At 27.6% G+C, this 19,327-nt stretch overlaps 1 protein-coding gene and 1 long non-coding RNA gene across 2 annotated transcripts in view; one reads left to right on the top strand and one right to left on the bottom strand.

Annotated features, from left to right (window-relative positions):
- Positions 1–19,327, bottom strand: part of LOC114120286 (uncharacterized) — a 44,156-nt gene that overhangs the window by 14,006 nt on the left and 10,823 nt on the right. The window contains exons 2-6 of the mRNA XM_027982149.2: positions 8,404–8,588; positions 4,642–4,812; positions 3,974–4,146; positions 1,164–1,477; positions 27–138 (exon numbers count right to left, since the gene is read on the bottom strand). Of these exons, the coding sequence (XP_027837950.1) occupies positions 27–138; positions 1,164–1,477; positions 3,974–4,146; positions 4,642–4,812; positions 8,404–8,539 (906 nt within the window). The 5' untranslated portion in view covers positions 8,540–8,588. The remainder of the gene's footprint in view (positions 1–26; positions 139–1,163; positions 1,478–3,973; positions 4,147–4,641; positions 4,813–8,403; positions 8,589–19,327) is intronic.
- On the top strand, positions 8,169–8,520 carry LOC126549944 (uncharacterized). The gene is made up of 2 exons (XR_007603917.1): positions 8,169–8,241; positions 8,385–8,520. It is a non-coding gene; the product is annotated as an uncharacterized LOC126549944 (long non-coding RNA).

Raw genomic sequence — 19,327 nt, 5'->3', positions numbered from 1 at the left:
AAGAGAAGTGGATAAAAATGTCTTACAGACTGTTGCCATCTGGCATCCGTTTTGTAACTGGTTAGGCTCAATGAATCCGGGAAAGAGGTTACGTTGGCGACCGCGTCCGTTTCGTCTTGTCTGGACTTGTTTCCAAATCTGCAGGGAAAGAAAATTATTATAGATAAAAAGGAATAAAGTTCATTAAAACATTAAAACATAAATTATATTTTATTTATTTTTGTCATAACTATTATATATATAATTAAAGGTATTATTTTAAATATTTATAAAATTATATTGTATCTAATATGCACGTGGTTTTAATTACTTTCAATAAAATGAATAAATGGTTGATTAATATTTATTATAATAAATATAGTAAAGTAAGGACGAACCTTTTATAGCCCTCCCTCGAATACATCCCTTATTTAAAAGTTTTCATATTATCAAAATAGGTATCAAAATTAGTATACGATATAGGTAGGTACATGGACAGTAGTACGGTATGTTTCTATACCGCCCTGCCGAGTACTTACTTTTCATAAATAGTCAATTAGTCAAATGTTACGGTTTTATTAACGACTACTACATTCAGTATAATCTCCTATATATATCCCTTATCTCTTCGATAAGAATGCAATATCTTCTACTAAATGCTTAAAATCAAACTCTATATATTGTAATTTATGTAATTTTATTAACAAATGTTTATAAAAAAAAAAATGTACAAAAGGGTACCACTTTGTATTCGATGGTGTCGAATGAATCAATGTGATGGATGTGTTAAATTTTAGTTCAATGATATATATTATTGTAAAAACAATTTATTCACTATTATTATATAAATTATTAAATTTAAAAATAGCATTGCTTATATATATATTTATATACAGTGGAACCTCGATAACTCAAATTGGTTGGGGGTGAAAAAAAATTCGAGTTATCGAACTCAAATTTAATGTTGTATCTTTTCAACATAGATAAAGATTCGGCCGTAGTTTACAATATACTTATTTACTCTGATAAAGATTTGGGTGCAGTTTTAAATTGCCACCAGACAACAGGAACGAAATTGGAAAGTTCAGGAACGTATACAATTCCGGGTAAAATGGCTTACTGTACTACAAAATTATTATTGTGTAGGTACTATTTTGTGCAGCGTGTGAGCTCTAGAGTCTTACCCTTGAGGAGATGGTATGCTGCAGGAGGTTTCGAAAATGTCATCGTCGCCATCTTCGTCATCATCGTTTCCAGCAGCTACAGATCCCGAAGACACTGAACGTCGGCAACGGCGGATCGGACCTGCCGCCACCGCCGGCGTTGACACATCTGTAATCGTTTCCGCGGCATCCGTGAGATCCGGAAGTGATTTGTGGCAAGCGGCTGATAATCCACAACAGCATGATTGATGCGGCTGCTGCTGCTGCTGTTGGCCGTGCGATATCGATCGGCGATACTGTACCGGTGGAGGAACGATGACATCGTCAAGAAACACCTGTTTACAATAAAGTTCACGCTTTCTAATTTTGAGTTAACCATTTTAACTTGTTTAACATTAAATATATTATCAATATTAATACCCCGAATGACGTGTGTATTATAAAGTAATATAGATAATAATAGTAATATATACATAAATAATATGTATACCAATGTAATCAATGACTCAAATAGTAGGGTCTGGGGCTAAGCGACTTAGCACCCCCTCAAACCCAAAAAAATATCATAATTTAAAGCACCCTCAAATATTAAATAATAAACGGATGTATAGTATATAAGTTTATAACATATACAATTAAACAAAATGTACACATTTATCTTTAATTTCTCTTGCTGCAGGCCGCAGGGTAATTATTTAAGTAGATATTTATGTGTTATATGAAGTATAAGATCAGGCAAGATTAGTCTCTCTAAGAAGTTAAAAGTATTTATGTAAGTATTTATTTAATTAGTATTTATGCCATTGGATACTACAAATTTTAAGATTTTCATTAAAATAGTTATTCGATATTTTATGTCTGCAATTATTTTACATTTATTTTTCATTAGCCTTCTCATGCGCATCTGCTCTGTGTGTTAATCAAACACCAATCCTATTCACTAATATGCTAACTTTAATAAAATATTAAATGTTCCCCTTCAGAACGGGTAATAACTAATAGGTACATAATAATAGATACTATGTTACACATATTTTAAAATGTATAATGTATATATATGAGTAGTAATCAAAAAGTATCGGTTAAAATTTTAGAAAAAATAATATTAAATCAGTTTTCTTTAATAATATTTGTGTATCGTTTATACTCTTAATAATACATTTGTAGATTTTAGGCCAGAGATTGGTAACCTCACCCATTATCCTATAGGTACATATAAATTATAATATATACTAGCAACGGCATTTCGTCATGTATAATATGAAAATGAAATAAATCGACTGAAGTGCAGCAATGCGCAAATAATATGTCATTATTTCGCACTTCATTGTTTGATATAGAATTTTTTTAACACGAGAATTTATTAAATTCGCGCATCAGTTGTTTTGACTTTTCACGCAATATTTTTTTTATGTTTATAAAATATCTAGATGGTCAGCTAAAATGGAATAAGTAATTTTGCGTTGTAAAGTTAGGTACGATTTAAAAAAATAAAATATTGAAAAACCCGAGTTATGTGTATGCCGATGAACACACCTATACAAAAAAATCATTATACTTTAACTGTATGAAATTTAACAGAAATAAAATTGTTTATTATAAATCAAATTAAATATATATCACACTAGCTACGTTACCCGCTTGCTCCACCCCCGTGGATAGTTATTTGCAAATCATCGGCCTCTTTCAAATTCTGTCTAGTCGTTTTATAGGTATTTCGATCATAAAATATTATAAAGTGTATAGTTAATTAATTCTCATAAATATACTTATAGATAATAAAAACGATTTTTTTTCACATAAATATCATTATTATTACACTCGGAAAATATATTACAATATAATACTATGTATATATTATTATATAATAATATTATAACGTCGTTTTATTAATTATAGTAATAATGAATATTAAACAAAAACATTGAGCATGGAATTTTGTGGGCTTTCGCATCATATAGCCAATCAGGGCGCTACTGACCTATTATACAACTTTTCTATTGGTTATTAATTTATTATTATTATCGGATGCGTTTTAACCTATCTTAACTATTCGAGTCTCAAGATTAAATTCGTCAGTCGTAGTTAGAACGCAGTGATCTGTACTTCAAACCCCATAGGACCGTTCAAAGCACCGAGCCTAACCTAACCTTGTCACATCTCATTACCTATACGTCCTACGTTGACAATAATAATTGATTCATTGTCGATTTTATATACACATTCTGAGGTGAGTCGTGGGCGATTGCTTAACTATACGCTTAAAACCATTATTTTATTTTATTTTATTATAATGTATAATACATATACGTCGAAATTTTAATTTTACAATAGAGACACAAAAATTATTTTGTGTAACTTATTATGTTCCCTTTTCGAAATAAATGAAATAAAGATACACATACTGTTGATATTATATGAGCACGTAGATATGTTTCGTTTTCACATCAAATAGTGTGTTTAGATACAAATAAAATATATCTGTAAAAATCTGAAAATTTCAAAATATTGGACATGTTCCGTAACAAAAGTGATTCTAAAACCTTCGGCAGACTGTGTAATAGTAAAAAAATTGGTGACAATACGTTACGTTGAACGGTGTGGATTTGTATGCGAGACAAAAAATCGGGACTTGCTTTTGTAGTATAGATTACTAATTATGTTTGAATTTCATTCATAATTAGGCATTTATAAATTATTATTTTAAAATAGTTGCAATTAACTCATAGAATCACATAATCTATATTGTACGCTAATAATTAATAAATAATAGGTAAGCATAAAGAAATTAAATAATTACATTACGTAATAAAATATCGAAAAATGCTCACCGAAGTTGCGTCGAATAAGTTTTCTTTAGAATCAGTATTCAATAGACGTCTGAGATCATTTTGTAATTGTTGTGAATCTGCAGTGGACTTTCTTTGACATCCAGCTACTAGTCGAGGGCTTTTAGGTGGTGGCAGACAAGTATAACTTCCACTCGACCAATTACAGCAGTTACCTACGCAGACGTTTCTAATAAATAGTAAGTCACTAATTGATTTGATTTTTAGCAGTAATTTTAGTTTATCGATTTTATCAAATCATAAGTTTTTATAGCAAATTTAGATATAAATCATGAAAACAAACCATATATTATGTAATTTTTGTAAACATGATTTATGTTTTAAAATATCTTTATAATATTCAAAATTATTTCTATCATTTTGAAATAAAATATAGAAATTACAGAAATTAAAAATTTAATTATAAGTGTTTAAATGTTTAAATATTATTATAGAGGTACTTATTAATAATATAAATAATAATAATTATATATTATATATTATTTATTTAAGTATACCTATTCACAATATACACAATCTATAGTATGTACATTATTGATAAAAAAAAATATTTATTTAACGTAATCAGAGATTTAAAAAATATTACAATTATAAATTTGATCGATGTATTTTATTCAACGTAATAATTGGAAAATGTTTTAGTATTGTACCTTTATAGTTATAACAACCGGAAGCTATGTCATGCGATGACGATCCCTTGTCGGAAGAACCGCTGCTTCGGAGACTCCGTCTGAGTTCTTGTTTCCTGTCGAGTACTGTTTCCGATTTGACGTAAAGTGATTTTGTTTCTTGTAATAGTTCGACGGCGCTTTTTCGTTTCGCTGAAATCAAAAATTTTAAAATATAAACAGTCTGAAAATTAAAACTCATAAATTTGTTTTCGTGAATTTAATACTACTAATGTAGCACATTATAATATACAATATATTTGGCACATATCATTGTATTATGTATGTAATACTATGTATAGGTATAAAGGTTTTTGGATCACCGCTTATTGAGTGTCGATACTTCACACATTATGCATATAATGTTTATATAAGCTATACATCAGTCTTCCGACTTCCTTCCTGTTTTGTATTTTGTATACATTTTTTGGTATTGTATGCTACTATAATTATATAATACATTATTCTAATGTTTCCATATCCAGTGTTGCAGCACGAGCCATATCGATTCCCCATGTCAACGACACAAACAAGCGGACATCACATTACGATTATACAAGTACAGGTTGATAGACCGTAAACTCCATGTATTTTGGACCACCCGACTGGAAAGCAATACCTAAAGTGAGTGCTTAATTTTGAGCACTTCCTCTCTGGATGGGAAAACAAAGCAGCTGATACGGAAGCTAAACGTATGTATATGTATTAAAGTGATTTTTTTCAAATTGCCTGTCCTATCCACCATTAGTGAAAGTGATACCGTTTATTGAACCGTTAGAAATTAAATAAACCACATTTTGTGGTTTATCGTGTCTATAGTTTAAAAGCCAAGATTAAATTTCACCGGGAATTATTTCGCAGTTCATTAACAGAAGAACAGATATATTATATTGTAACTATATTGTCTATATTTTATCTATTATCGAAAATTAGAATGCTATTGTCAGATTCCCTTGACAGAGTCTGTGTATTAGTCTTATAAAATATAGATAAGTAGGTAATAGGTTTACCGTATACATTCTGTAAAATCTGTTTTAAGTTATGTATATATATCACGTATATGTTTTAGTTTATAATATATTATACGTAGTAATACAATATTCCAAAGGTATCCTATTTACAATATTTTAATATTTAAATACTGTATAAATGTAGAAGGAATGCTATTAAAAATCAATAAATTAATAATTTAATACTCTTATTTCTAAATATTAAATGATTTATAATGAAATTGTAATATATTAAGTACTTCAAATTTCTCGTTATAATTGTATAGGTACTATTATTATGTTTTGAAATATAAAAACTATTCTTTGGCATCTGAGGAATATAAGTTATTGTTGGGAAACCTAAAGTGAATACTTCAGGCAAAGTGTATTATATAAATAACATTTTAAATATCAATGATAATAAATTTATAAATAATTATATATATATAAATGTGCGACATTGTAACAAAATACATATAGTAAAATAAGGTTAACGATTTTACGTATCACAAATATCGAGCTGCATGTGAATTTTTTTTTTTAATAATAAAGATTTAAGTTAAAATGCATACATATATTTATCATTATTTAAAAGTTTTGAATTTTACTCAATATTATATTATAGTGGCTATAATTTATTTTTATTATCTCAACTAAGTCATGTTTAACCGATTAAAAAATATTTTTATTTAAGCAAAAAATTAATCTAGAAAATTAAAATTAATATAAAAATATTTAAATATATTATTGTATTTAGGTTTTACATAGAGTGAAAAAATATTGGTTTTTCATTGATGTATGTTTTTATTTTGTTTTTAAAAACACTTTCTACATACATAGCAGAAAAAGTACACCAATATTCAACTTCGAAGATGATTTTTGGTAACAGATTGAATTTGATAAAAAAAAAAACGATCAATATTTTTCAAAAAAATGAAAAAACAAAAAATAATTTGTAAAAACAATAATATTTACGCAAAATCAGTTGATAAAGTCGATTTTGTTATTTTATTGTAATTTAAAAATCGAATAAGCGTAAACTTAAAATGTTCAAAAAATTTTTTTATTAGTATTCTCTAAACAAAATAAAATAAAATTTAAATGATTTTGAGCTATTTAGTAAACATTTTAAATTTATGACTTATTAAAGTAATTTATTATTCGATTTATGTATGATAAAACATTTGTTTATGCCGAGTTAAACAGCATGAGAATTTGATACAAGGATTCTAAATTATAAATTACATAGAAAAAAACTATCAAAAATACATAGCCATATCTTTTTTAAAAGAGTTTGATTTTTTAACTTAAATAAAATCTATCAAAATAATGAACATTTTCAAACTATTTTATAATTGACAATTAATTTAACTTTTAATTATTACATCTAAGATTTTAAAATTAACACAATATTTCTCAAATTGTCCTTCATAATCTTTTAAGGCATCTTAAAGAAAATTAAGGTCCATCACAATCCTGAGGTTTTCCTTAATTTCATCAACCCAACATTATCTGAATCGTTCTCTGTACATTTTTTTTTTTTATTATTATTGGTTTCACTTAGTTTTTTATGATTGGTATATGTTTTCCAAATCTCTATTATTCTATTAAAAGATTCTTATTTTAATTTTGATAAGTCTTTTAAAGTTAATTTTTAAATACAAGTTATATTCATAAAATATTAGTACTACTTATATTTTGACAACTCAAATTAACCTATTCACTTTTACCGCGAGCCACCTCTACCCTATCTTGTAGATATCGTAATATTATGGATACATAATTAGTGATGGTGTAAAAGTGTCTTTGAAGGTTATTAAACAATACAATTATTATCATGTTATGCTATCTAATCATAGTAATAACGGTAACAACATTAATAATATTATTTCATCCATTTCTAAATCAGGCAAATGAGTTGCTGGCATTTAAGAATTTTTTTTATTTTCACAAGCAGTGGGTACTTATACTTAAAAGTAATATACAACTATTTACTTAGAAACAGGTAATAAACGAAGTAAAACGACTATTATATTTCATTATTAGTTATTTATTAGTTTATTACTATTGAACAAATAGGGTTTTGTTATCTGATATCTATCTGTAACTTTTTCTCACCTTACGTCAAGTGCCTTGAATTGTATAATTTATTATTGTACAGTACTATACACTATATGAATATTTAAGCAATACCAATAACTCGAAACGTATTATAATACATATGATTCAAAATTATTAGTTTTTTAGATTCTTATTTATATAATAACATATTAACTATACCTAATCACGAAAATGGACATTTAATTATTTTATCACTGTTGTTGTTTATAATCAAAATATCAATTATATTGCACTTTTTTTTGTTTTGCTTGCAAACTCGAAGTTACACAATGGTACGCTGAACAAGCATTAGACATTATGGATTTTAACTCATTTCCCGTGTAGTTTATAATGTCCTATATACTTTAGCCCAAAGTGTCTATTATTGAATATATACGTATCCTTTTTTATGTATTAGGCAATTCGCTCGTTAAACGACGGTGGTTAGAATGGAGCCATTGGAGGAGGGATGAAGTGAACAGATTAGAAAAACGTGAGTTCGTGAACGGTAGTGATATAAATGATATAATAACGAATAACAATTAAAATAATATTATTTATATATACTTCTACGGCTTAATGTATAATATACGTACCTAATGGTTAAGATAATAACATTATAATATATAATATTAGGTACATAAAATAATCTCACCGGTGCATTGTGGCCGGTACGACGACGCTTGTCCTTTGTCCGTCCGGAGAATGGCGTTCGTGACGTTTAGCGTTTTTAAAGGTTGTCCGGGCTGCTGGCGTACGTAACTGGTGCAAGCTGACGACAACGTGGCCATGTCACTGGCTCAAACGGAATGCCGGATGCATCGCCGCCGGACTTGTGACCTGGAACAATGCACACATGGCGATGTAATAATATAACCAAAAACGAACGTGTTAATTCCAGATCGAAAAAAGGAGAACGCACCCTCCTGCGTGCCGTGTCATAATAACGTAATATATAATGCGATGGCCCGCAGTGTATATCGTAGACGTACTTATACGCATTAACGTCGTACACGCGGGAGGTTGGGTACTATCCGTTATTATTATTATTATTATTATCATTATACATAGAAACGAATGACTATATAGAATGGACAGTACCGTGAGGTGTACGATGTATACATATATATATAATATATGGACGTATCGTATATAATGTACCTTGGTACGTTTCATTTTTATATTTCTGTTTTTGTGTTTGTATGACATTGCTTAAAAAATAATATTTTTGTTTTTTTTATTGTATTAAATACATTAAATGCATTTGTACGTCAGTAAAAGCGCGTCATATCGTATGGTGGGCATAGAGTTATTCTTCTATTCCTATATAATATCTAATATACACAATCCCCCTTTTTTTTTGTTTGTTTCCGTCGCACGTTTTTCCAGTTTCCGGATACCGAAATTTTACCCGCGCAGTCACACGCCGTAATATACGTAATATTATGCTTTACATGTATCTATTATAATAATATGTGAAAGATTTAACACTAATTTATATTATTATAATCTATTTGCAATCCGTAAAATATAACCTGTTTTATAATTGGAAGTTGAACCGCAGAAATACTCATATACGCACAGTATGGTTCATCGCCTCGACTTCGATATTATCTGCACGTTTTGTGTAAGTAACTAAACTGATTTATTTTTTCTTTGTACCCGAATAGAAGTGAAATTGTATAATATATTTTATATACTGTTTATAACTTGGGTATATAAGGTAGGTAGTTACGTTTTTAAAAACTGGTCATTCGATGGATCGCCGTGCTATAATATTATAATTCCGAATTGGACACACTCGCTCGGTGTACGCCGCAGCTCAGAGATCAATTAATATATTATTATTATTATTATTATTATTATACGTAGGTAGGTACCTGTACAACGCTTCGTACAGAAATTATGATCGAACGGACCCGGTCGACGTCGACGGCGACCACGATGATCTATGGGAACCGAATAACCGCGTGATAGAAAGGTCGTAGTAATGAATGAACTTGTATGTGGTGAAGGGGAGGGGGATACCGCTTCAGACGATTATCACACGGTATTGTGCAGCGCGTGTTTTTAACCCGTTCACCGATTGTGAACAATAATATTATTCATCACACACGACGTCGGACGGCATGCTGTACACAAACCTGTCTGTATATAATGTATGTACACGTCAATGGACTCTTGTACGAGGCGAATCACTATTTTTACCTTTAAAATAATTATTAATTTATACGATTCTGACTTTTGCGATTCTTTTTATATTTAGGGGTCACATAACTATTTAGATTATTTTTAAACCGCGCGTTAAAGAAGCGTCGAACCCGTAGCCACGCATATCTCCTCGTCGCCATCCCAATCGCCGTCCCACATATATACAGTCAATAAAATACGATAATTGTTTTAAAGTTACATGATTACATCAATACAGTACCTACATAATAATAATAATAATAATTATAATACATACACGTAATACGCTTATTCTTATTCTATTTATGAATAATTATTATATATGTGCACTATATGCGTGTGGCACATCATAGGCCACGGCGATCGATCCGCCTTCGTAGGGCTGCTGATCTGCGTAGTTTGCCACCCATACATTTTACGTACTGCGTATACATACTATTACGTACCATACACTTGAACAACAATAGAGTAGTACGAGTACTAAGCGAAACAGCAGTGGAGTGTCGACTTGGGTGATTTAATTTTTTTAATTAATTTTTTCATAGGTACTATACGTTATTGAATGTGTAAAAATAATTGAAAACGCTTGTTATTATTTTTTTTCAGAAATAAACAATACCATTTTTAGTGGTAGCCTTTCTGTTGTTTGTTTCATAATTTGAAAAATTTTAAAAAATAAAGTGTTTAAAATAACGTTTTGGTGATCAATTTAAATTTTCAATATCTCCGAAAAAATATCTCATCTGGTCAAAATCTTTGTTGTGTTATATAAAACAATATTAAAAAAAAAAAATACTTATTTACGTTCTTTATCTAGTCCAAACGATCCTTTTACGTCAACTATTCATTATGCACTTTTATTTGATTTTATTATTTAATATAATAACGTATTATATACTTATATTATATAATTTCGATGAATTTTTGAAAACTGAATAGTTTTATAATTTTTTTCTGAGTGGTATTTTATTGCACGACTGTATTCAACAAGTAACATGTGTTTGTTATTTCAACATGATGGCCGCCGCCAAATTCAGTGACTGCATACACAAAAACAGATAACGCTTTTAAGGTTTAACGGCGGCTTGGAAGTCTTATGATGGGATTATTTTTATACATATACACACTGTTTTACCGAGGGGATATGATGGTAATCAAGTATCATTCACACGAGTCATTGAAAAATAACTTTCCTACCTCACGGATAATTTTAATCCGCTTTAAACTTTTATCTGTGCATAAATAAATGTATAGTATAGTTTGTGAATAAAGAAATAAGTTAATTCTTAAAACCACGATATATTTAAAAAATATTTATTTAATTTAATTTATTTTACTTGAAAAAATTATGGGTAATAATTAAATACCACTTGAGGAAAGGTTAGGTTAACGTTAACCTAACTTACAATGGTTAATTTTTTTGATCCATATCAAAAAAAGAATACTCGTGCTACGACTTTCATGAAAGATATAAAATGTAAAATTAATATTTGACTCTATATAATATTATTTAATTATTTTGACAAATAAAATAATACATAATAATATGTAACTGAATATTATCGAACCAACTTTTATTTTTAAAACTGTTTTAGCTTTGTCGGAGAAAAAATTATTTGATTTTCCACTATAATTAAAACTAATTAATATGCGGTGAATATTTTATATTTTAATATTATTATGTTGGGTAAATGCACATATACAGAATAATATCGTGGTTGTCGTTGCTGCCATTGCGTGCTTCTCGTGTTTTAATACACATAATAATACATTATACATGTTTTATAATAGATACGTCCTAGTGGCCCGCTTACATTACGCAGGTCGTAAAAGAGGACTTAAAATTAGTTTTTTTTTCCAGGGGTGGTACACATCTATTTTTTACTATATATACATTATACATAACCTATGAAGTAATTCAGCGATGATTCAGTGCATTAGCTAAGGGAGGGTTATTATTATTTATTATTATTCATGTAAAATTATTATGAAACAACAGCGGCGCGGCGGCAGTGGTTGGCATTTAAAAACGAACGGCGTGAACGTAACAACGACGATATCGTGTCTTAGACATCACATTTCTATTACGACTTTTTCAAACTAAATTGTATAATATATTTATGCTTCGTGAGATAAAAACATTTCCTGCGGCGGTAATTTTACAGTCATTGTAAAAAGTCAGCGTATACAAGGCAGCCAGCAGCTTCTCTGCAGTTATACAGGGTAATTCACCAATCATTCTTACTCTCCTTTTCTTTAATAATGCTGTCATTAAAAATCTAATTTTCAAATTTTCAAAGTTTTTGTAAACATGCTTTAAGTTCATATTTTAAAATTCTTGAGATTTTTATATTATTTAAGGAGTGTATTGTGTAAATACTAATTTTAACCCAACCTAACCCACTTGACTACCCTTTTTTTATTGCTAATTTACCTAATTCAAAATGTATAGCCTAACCTGACTTTAAATTACTAAGAGAATAATGTATATAAAAATGTTGTATCAAAATCGAAATTTGAAAGAGTTTTTTTTTAGATACACTTTTTATAGATTCTAATAATAGTTCCATGATAATGGATTTGGAAAATATGCGAGCAATGGACGATATGTGATGATTTGAAGATTTTAGTTATTCATTATAATCTATTTAAATCGTTATAATTAGTAAAAATAATCCATGTATAGTACTAAGTACATCTATTTCATTTTTTTTAAATTATTTTTAAGAATTATTGTCCTTAACATAAACATTTTAATAACTTTAAAACTACTCATTCGAGTTTTTTTTTATACATATATATGTATTATATATATATACATCATAATTTTTACTGTTAATTATATACAGTAAATAATTTACAATAAAAAAGAGAGTCCTCGTTTGAAAACAATATTGATATTATCACCGGTCACTCCTTATGTAGAAAAAAAAAATCAAAAAATTTGAATATATATTTAAAATTTCCAAAAATCCTAATTTGAAAAAATGCATTATCTAGGACAACACTAGAGTGAATACATAGTTGGTGGATCACCCTGTATAATACCAAATAATAATATACACATTTAGGTAGTGTAGCCTATATACACACCTCCGTCATGGTCGTGAGACGTCGTGCGCGGTGGCAGATGTACCGACGGTGGCAATCATTATATTTAGGCCCTCCAATTTCGAAATCGGGTCGAACGAGCATCGTTTTCTTCAGTTTTAGATAATATCAACAAAAGTCAACGGTCACATCGCAGCGACCTTTACTAACCGTCTTTCACCAGCCCACGCGTAGTATTCCGTCAGAGTTAGACGAGCCGTCGCGACGACAGATATAACACCGCCACAGCGATCGTAGACGTTCACGACGAGTCGACAGACGCGAATGGCACTACAATTTTATTATTATAATACATTTACCAGATGGCAGATACCTATTACTTGTTACCTATATTATATACTATAATCCGTCTATCCGCCGTCGTGGTCAGACAGGCACGCATCATAATCAGAGTTTTATATAGTAGGAAACGCCTCGCGTACTTTTACAGATGGGTATATTATAAAATATAAAACCTTCAAACTTTCCGGATATCCTGTACCATATATACGCACATCGCTATACAGCGCGCTGGGTGAGGATTTCTTGTCGTTGTTTTCGAGGAGCATAAAAAAAGAAACTGCACACGCCATAAATCGTATAATATTATTATAAATAACAATTACATTTCCTCGTGATGTTGTCATTATTATTATTATCGTTGTCGTCGTCGTTCCTGTACTTACTATATTCTCTAACGGTAAATTATGAAAAATTAAATCGTTCTTGTAAAATTATATAAAACTATATAATATGTATATCATATACCTCATTTTCGCTATTTTTCATTCGAACGAAAAACAAACAAAATCGGCTTAGAAACATTTGGATTTTGGATAGCTAGAAATCTATATGATATAATTTAATAATAATTTTTAAAAATTATACGTATTGTTATACTTTTTAGCGTAATGATAGTCCCTTTCTACTGATAACTAGATGGACACTATAAATACCTATGATTCATGTAGTCGTCCATAGATATAATCAACAAAATAAATTACCTAACTATTTAGCGTTTGCTATAAATAATAAAAGCTAATTATTTTAAGAGTGAATAATAATTATGCATTATTTTGAAAAATATAAATTTTAATCAATGTAGGTAGATATTTTATATTGTTTGTTAGTTAGTTCAATTATTATCAAATTTTAATTTTAAAACAGTAATCTATATTTTTTAATTTGACAATTTTAAGTACAATGCTTGTCTAACAATTAATGTTTACTGTGCATTGTTAAAAACATTATTCAGAACATGTTTATTCATAAATCATAATCATAAAATATTAATTACACTGTTTGTATAACTATTTAACTATAGATATATAGAAATTATTGAATAATATATTAATATTTCACCTTTTTGGGGTGCTGCCACTGGGCGCCTTTTCTATCTACGCCTCTCAACTCTTTGCCTCAAATATCGCATTTAACTATTGTATATTAAATTTATTTGTACAGGTTATACATTTTCTATTTTAAATAAAATAAATGTTTTATTCTATAATGTCTTGCAGACATTAAAAAACTACAACCACCATTAAAACTATATTTGGTTTTATATTTTCATTAAAAATAGACATTTTTATTACCTATTGTAAAATCTGTGGCCTACTTTATAAATAAATCTAACCATTATTGAGGTAATGTTTTGATTTTTGATCAAAGTAAAACCAGCATTTAATACTTCAATCTATGACCTACCCTAAGGACCTTCTGACCTAGTTTAATATAAAGACTAAAAAGGTCAGCTTAGAGGGATTTAAAGTTGTTTTATTTTGTTATAGTTTTTATAAACTGCTTTTTTCTGAGAATTTTTATTAATAATATTATTTAACACAATAACGAATGAACAAGTAATTATTAAATATATTAATAGATTAAAACCTCTATTAATACACATCTCACAACAGTGGACACTTCCCAATAGTGGGCACTTTTACATTCCTCGCTAAAAATATATGTAAATAACAGGGGTTATAACATCTTAATAATGGGCACTGGACACTCTTAATAGTGGACGAGGACACTAAAAATTGGTACCCAAATTAAAAAATACCTCTCATAAATGGACACAATACATTTACATATCGAAAATGTTTAAGTAATAAAAATACTATATTTAAAGCTTATCTTTTATAAGTACATTTTATCGATAAAGAATAAAGATAACAGTTTTTTTTTTAATTGTACATAAACATTTAACATTTTTATGCACGCACAGCCACACACACACACATACATATATATATATATATATTAAATAATACATTTAAACTTAAATTAATATAAATCATATTATAATAAACAATTAATATATTTCAGTAAAGTAAAAAATAAATACCAAGGTACTTACATTTATGTAATAGTTAATATCAATTTGAATGTGTATATAATATATACAATACATATACCTAACCTAACTCAATTTAACCTTTTGTATGGGCTTTGTAGTTTTTTTCTGATATGTATTGATAAACAGAACTTTAGAGAAAGTGTATTAAACTAATTATAAAAAATTAAAAGATATCATGTTTTAAGGATTTATAGATGACTTTACAATATTGATTAATTTTAAAAACAATTATGTTATCCAGCAGCTAGATTCTAGCCTATAAAAAATGTATACTACGTTAATGTTTCCCTAAATGTTTTCTATTTTGTTATTTGAAAGGAAACAATGACTAATATACTATTATCCACCCAACTATTCAATCTATGCCTAATGCATCAATTCAATCAGCGCAATTTACAAAATATCGTCTTAAGATGAAAAAGATTTAATTTCATTCACCCCTATCTAAATACGGTCTTTAGGGTATGTTTATGTGGTTTGAACCGAATTCCTTTTAAGTACAACAAAGACCGTTACGCATTGGTTTATATCCATAGTACATAAAATACGTCATGAGTAAATACGAGTGTAAACAAACGCAAATATAACTGAAGTATGACCAATATAATAAATATATACTATATAGTATATATTATGTGTATACGTCATTCTAGTCTTTGCCGATTTTTCGATTACAGTAAATTGAATAAAATACCAATACTATTTCATACATTTTAAATTTATTACAGTGTTTATCCAATCGAATAAATATTAATATTAATATTGTATTATACAAATTGTTTAAAAAGCCAACGTCATAAAACATTCATAATTAAATATTCATAGTCAAATTCCAATCAACAAATATCCATTCCAAAATAACATTGTATTATTTTTTTTGTATTATTTTTATTATTAATAGGGTAATACCAATTGGCAATCATGATACAAATAGCCTATTACGGGGATGGAAAATCCATGGTACGCGAAATGATTTTTAGGGCTTGCAAAAAATTCAAATATTTTTATTACATACATATATATATATATATATATATGAAGTTGCTTACTCTTAGTCGTGTTGCCACAAAGCCACACCGAACTATATATATATATATATATTATTTTATTAGATATAGATTCGTTTACCTTTGTTGTATTAATAAATTAAGTATATACAACTAAATAACGATCATTTTATCGTGAGCCGCAAGTTGATCACTTCCCTGTATATAACTTATAAAAAAAAAAAGAAAATTTTTGACACATAGCATTCAAATAATTTGCCACCTATGGACTATAACAATTAAAATAATTCTAATTTTTTGATGCAAAACAAGATCAACATTTGATGGTAATATATAATTTGTAGTTATAAGACTACCAGTATTATACATACAATGCTATTTAACCTAAATGAAGTAATAAAGATAAAATTGAAATATTTTATTAGCAAAGTCCTGAACAGATCGTTAGATGAATAAGGGGGTTGAGATTGCCAAAATATTCATTAAACATTCATTTTCACCCGTGTTTACTAAAACTGTATAAGTATTTACAGAAAAAAAGAAAATAGAGTAAGTAATAAGTGTATTAATAAAGCCTCTTCAAAGCTAAAAAATATTAAGGAAATATCGGAAGACAATAATAATAACAGTAATATTATATTTTATAACACAATAAATATTTTACAACAAGTATTAAAAGAATTTAGATTAAAACATATTTTGAACAACCTTAATTAATAAATTATTTTATTTGCCTATAAACTTCCTTTAAAAATATACGAAGTTATATTATTATTATTGAAAGTACACATGATATTATAAAAGATTGTTATTATTTTATTTTTATTCAATATTTTAATATACAAATTACAACTAATAATAATTTAATTTTGTTTCTCTTAATGCAGTTAATTTTAAATATTTTAAAACAAATAATAAAACATATTTAATGTGAACTATGATATGCATGTTAAGGCTTTATCTTATCTACAATTAAACAACTATAATAATAATCGGTTCCACTTGTTATAATTTTTAATGAATTAATCACGTCATATAATTTATACGTTTATATAGTACACATGAATATAAAATATCATATTTTATTATGCGATAAACATGGGAATTGTTAAGTGTTATAGCTCTTCATATTATCTTCACAAATATATGTAACAAATCGTTGTATATAAAAAAAAATAGTCACTGAGTTGAGATCATTTTTTTCATACTAACACATTAATTTCCTGGATGACCGAACCCATATTACGTTCAGTTCCACTACACATTTTCCATATGAGATATTTTTCTATTACGAAACAACCGATTTTTTTACTATATAATTTTAACAATTTGCAAAACGACACCGATGCCGACATGAAGTAAAATGAGTTTCTGGTGGCAACGAACTCTAGCTGTTTAATGCCGATAAAAACATATTGAACACGATAAAATAATATTTCTAGTGTGAATCGAAATATTTTAATATTCTCAAAAGAATAAAAAGGTGGAATCTTACGTTTAATTTCAACCAACGTTACGCTAAAGAAATTAAATTAACTATCTACATCAAAATTCATAATATTACATTACCTACAGGCTACAATACATCATTTATTTATTAAAATAATCAAAAATATATACATTTAGTTTCTTCAGATTATCGTGATCCGATAAGAAGATTTGTGTGTGAAATAAATAATAATGTTTCAACGTTTTTAATCTAAATTTTCAGTTATTTTTCTTTCTATAGGTCAAGTACTTCAAGCGTTATTAAAACTGAAACTATGGTATATGCTATATATATACTATATATACTGGTACCTATGTATACTCGTATAGTCGTGCTACAAAATTACATAGCATTAGCAGATAGAGTGTAGGACGTGGGTACATGTATGTACACATAACTATTGAAAAAATAATATAAAAAACTTTATAGTAGATTGATTATAGCCCTGCTGTGTTCATTTCTATTTCTGGTTTCGCATAAGTAATTTTAGTCATATTTTTATTTAATATGTACATATGTACATTGTACATACTATGAACAATAAGAAATAATGTAGGTACTGCACACAGTATATAAGTATATATTATCATAAAGTCCAAGTTGAAAGTATATTTTATTAGATAATTATTTGTTTATGTTTCACTAATTCAATTTAAAAACAATATTCACAAATCACTACGGTAATTAGTTGACACTAATCAATTTGTATTTAATTAATCTATACATGTTTTAGATTATTTAATTGTATGTTTAATGTTATAAAAGTATAATATTTGTCACTTTTTTATTGAAAATTATTTTAATTTACATTTTTTAATTTTTATGAAGTTTGTTCCTAATTAACATCATAATATCCTGTATTCTATAGTAGAACAATATATTTGTTTTACAATAAAAATAAATGTTTGATTGATATACCCTTAGGTACCTACATTGTTTACAAATTAAAATAATTAAATGATAAAGAGAAATCATAGTATAAATTATTTGCAAATAATTTAAATATTAATTAATTTTTTGAAAAAATGTACAATATACTTCTACCTAAAATATTAAAAATAATCATAATTACGTACAAGTTATTAGCTCAAATAGTCGAATATATTTATAATATACGATAACTTAATATGTTTTATCATTTATATTTACATATTTTATATTCAAGTATAAAATAAATATTGCGAATAAGAAGTGATGTAATTTGTTATTTGTATGAACTATAATATTAATTATTGTATTTACTAATAATTAATACACGTATATTTATATAGGTATATACTGCACAGTATCCAAACATTAAATAAACTCAATATATCCATACCGTTTGCATATAATATATTTTGTTTGACCAAAACTATAGTGGCCGTGAAAATAAATGTAAATAAACTTTTTTTATGATATTAGTTTAGATAAAAATATAACGTTTATACCTATCTTTTGGATA

The sequence above is a fragment of the Aphis gossypii genome, chromosome 2, assembly GCF_020184175.1.
Source record: "Aphis gossypii isolate Hap1 chromosome 2, ASM2018417v2, whole genome shotgun sequence".
NCBI classification, from domain to species: domain Eukaryota; kingdom Metazoa; phylum Arthropoda; class Insecta; order Hemiptera; family Aphididae; genus Aphis; species Aphis gossypii.
The sequence above is the reverse complement of the archived record's forward strand: the minus strand, read 5'-3'. Positions and strand labels throughout refer to the sequence as shown.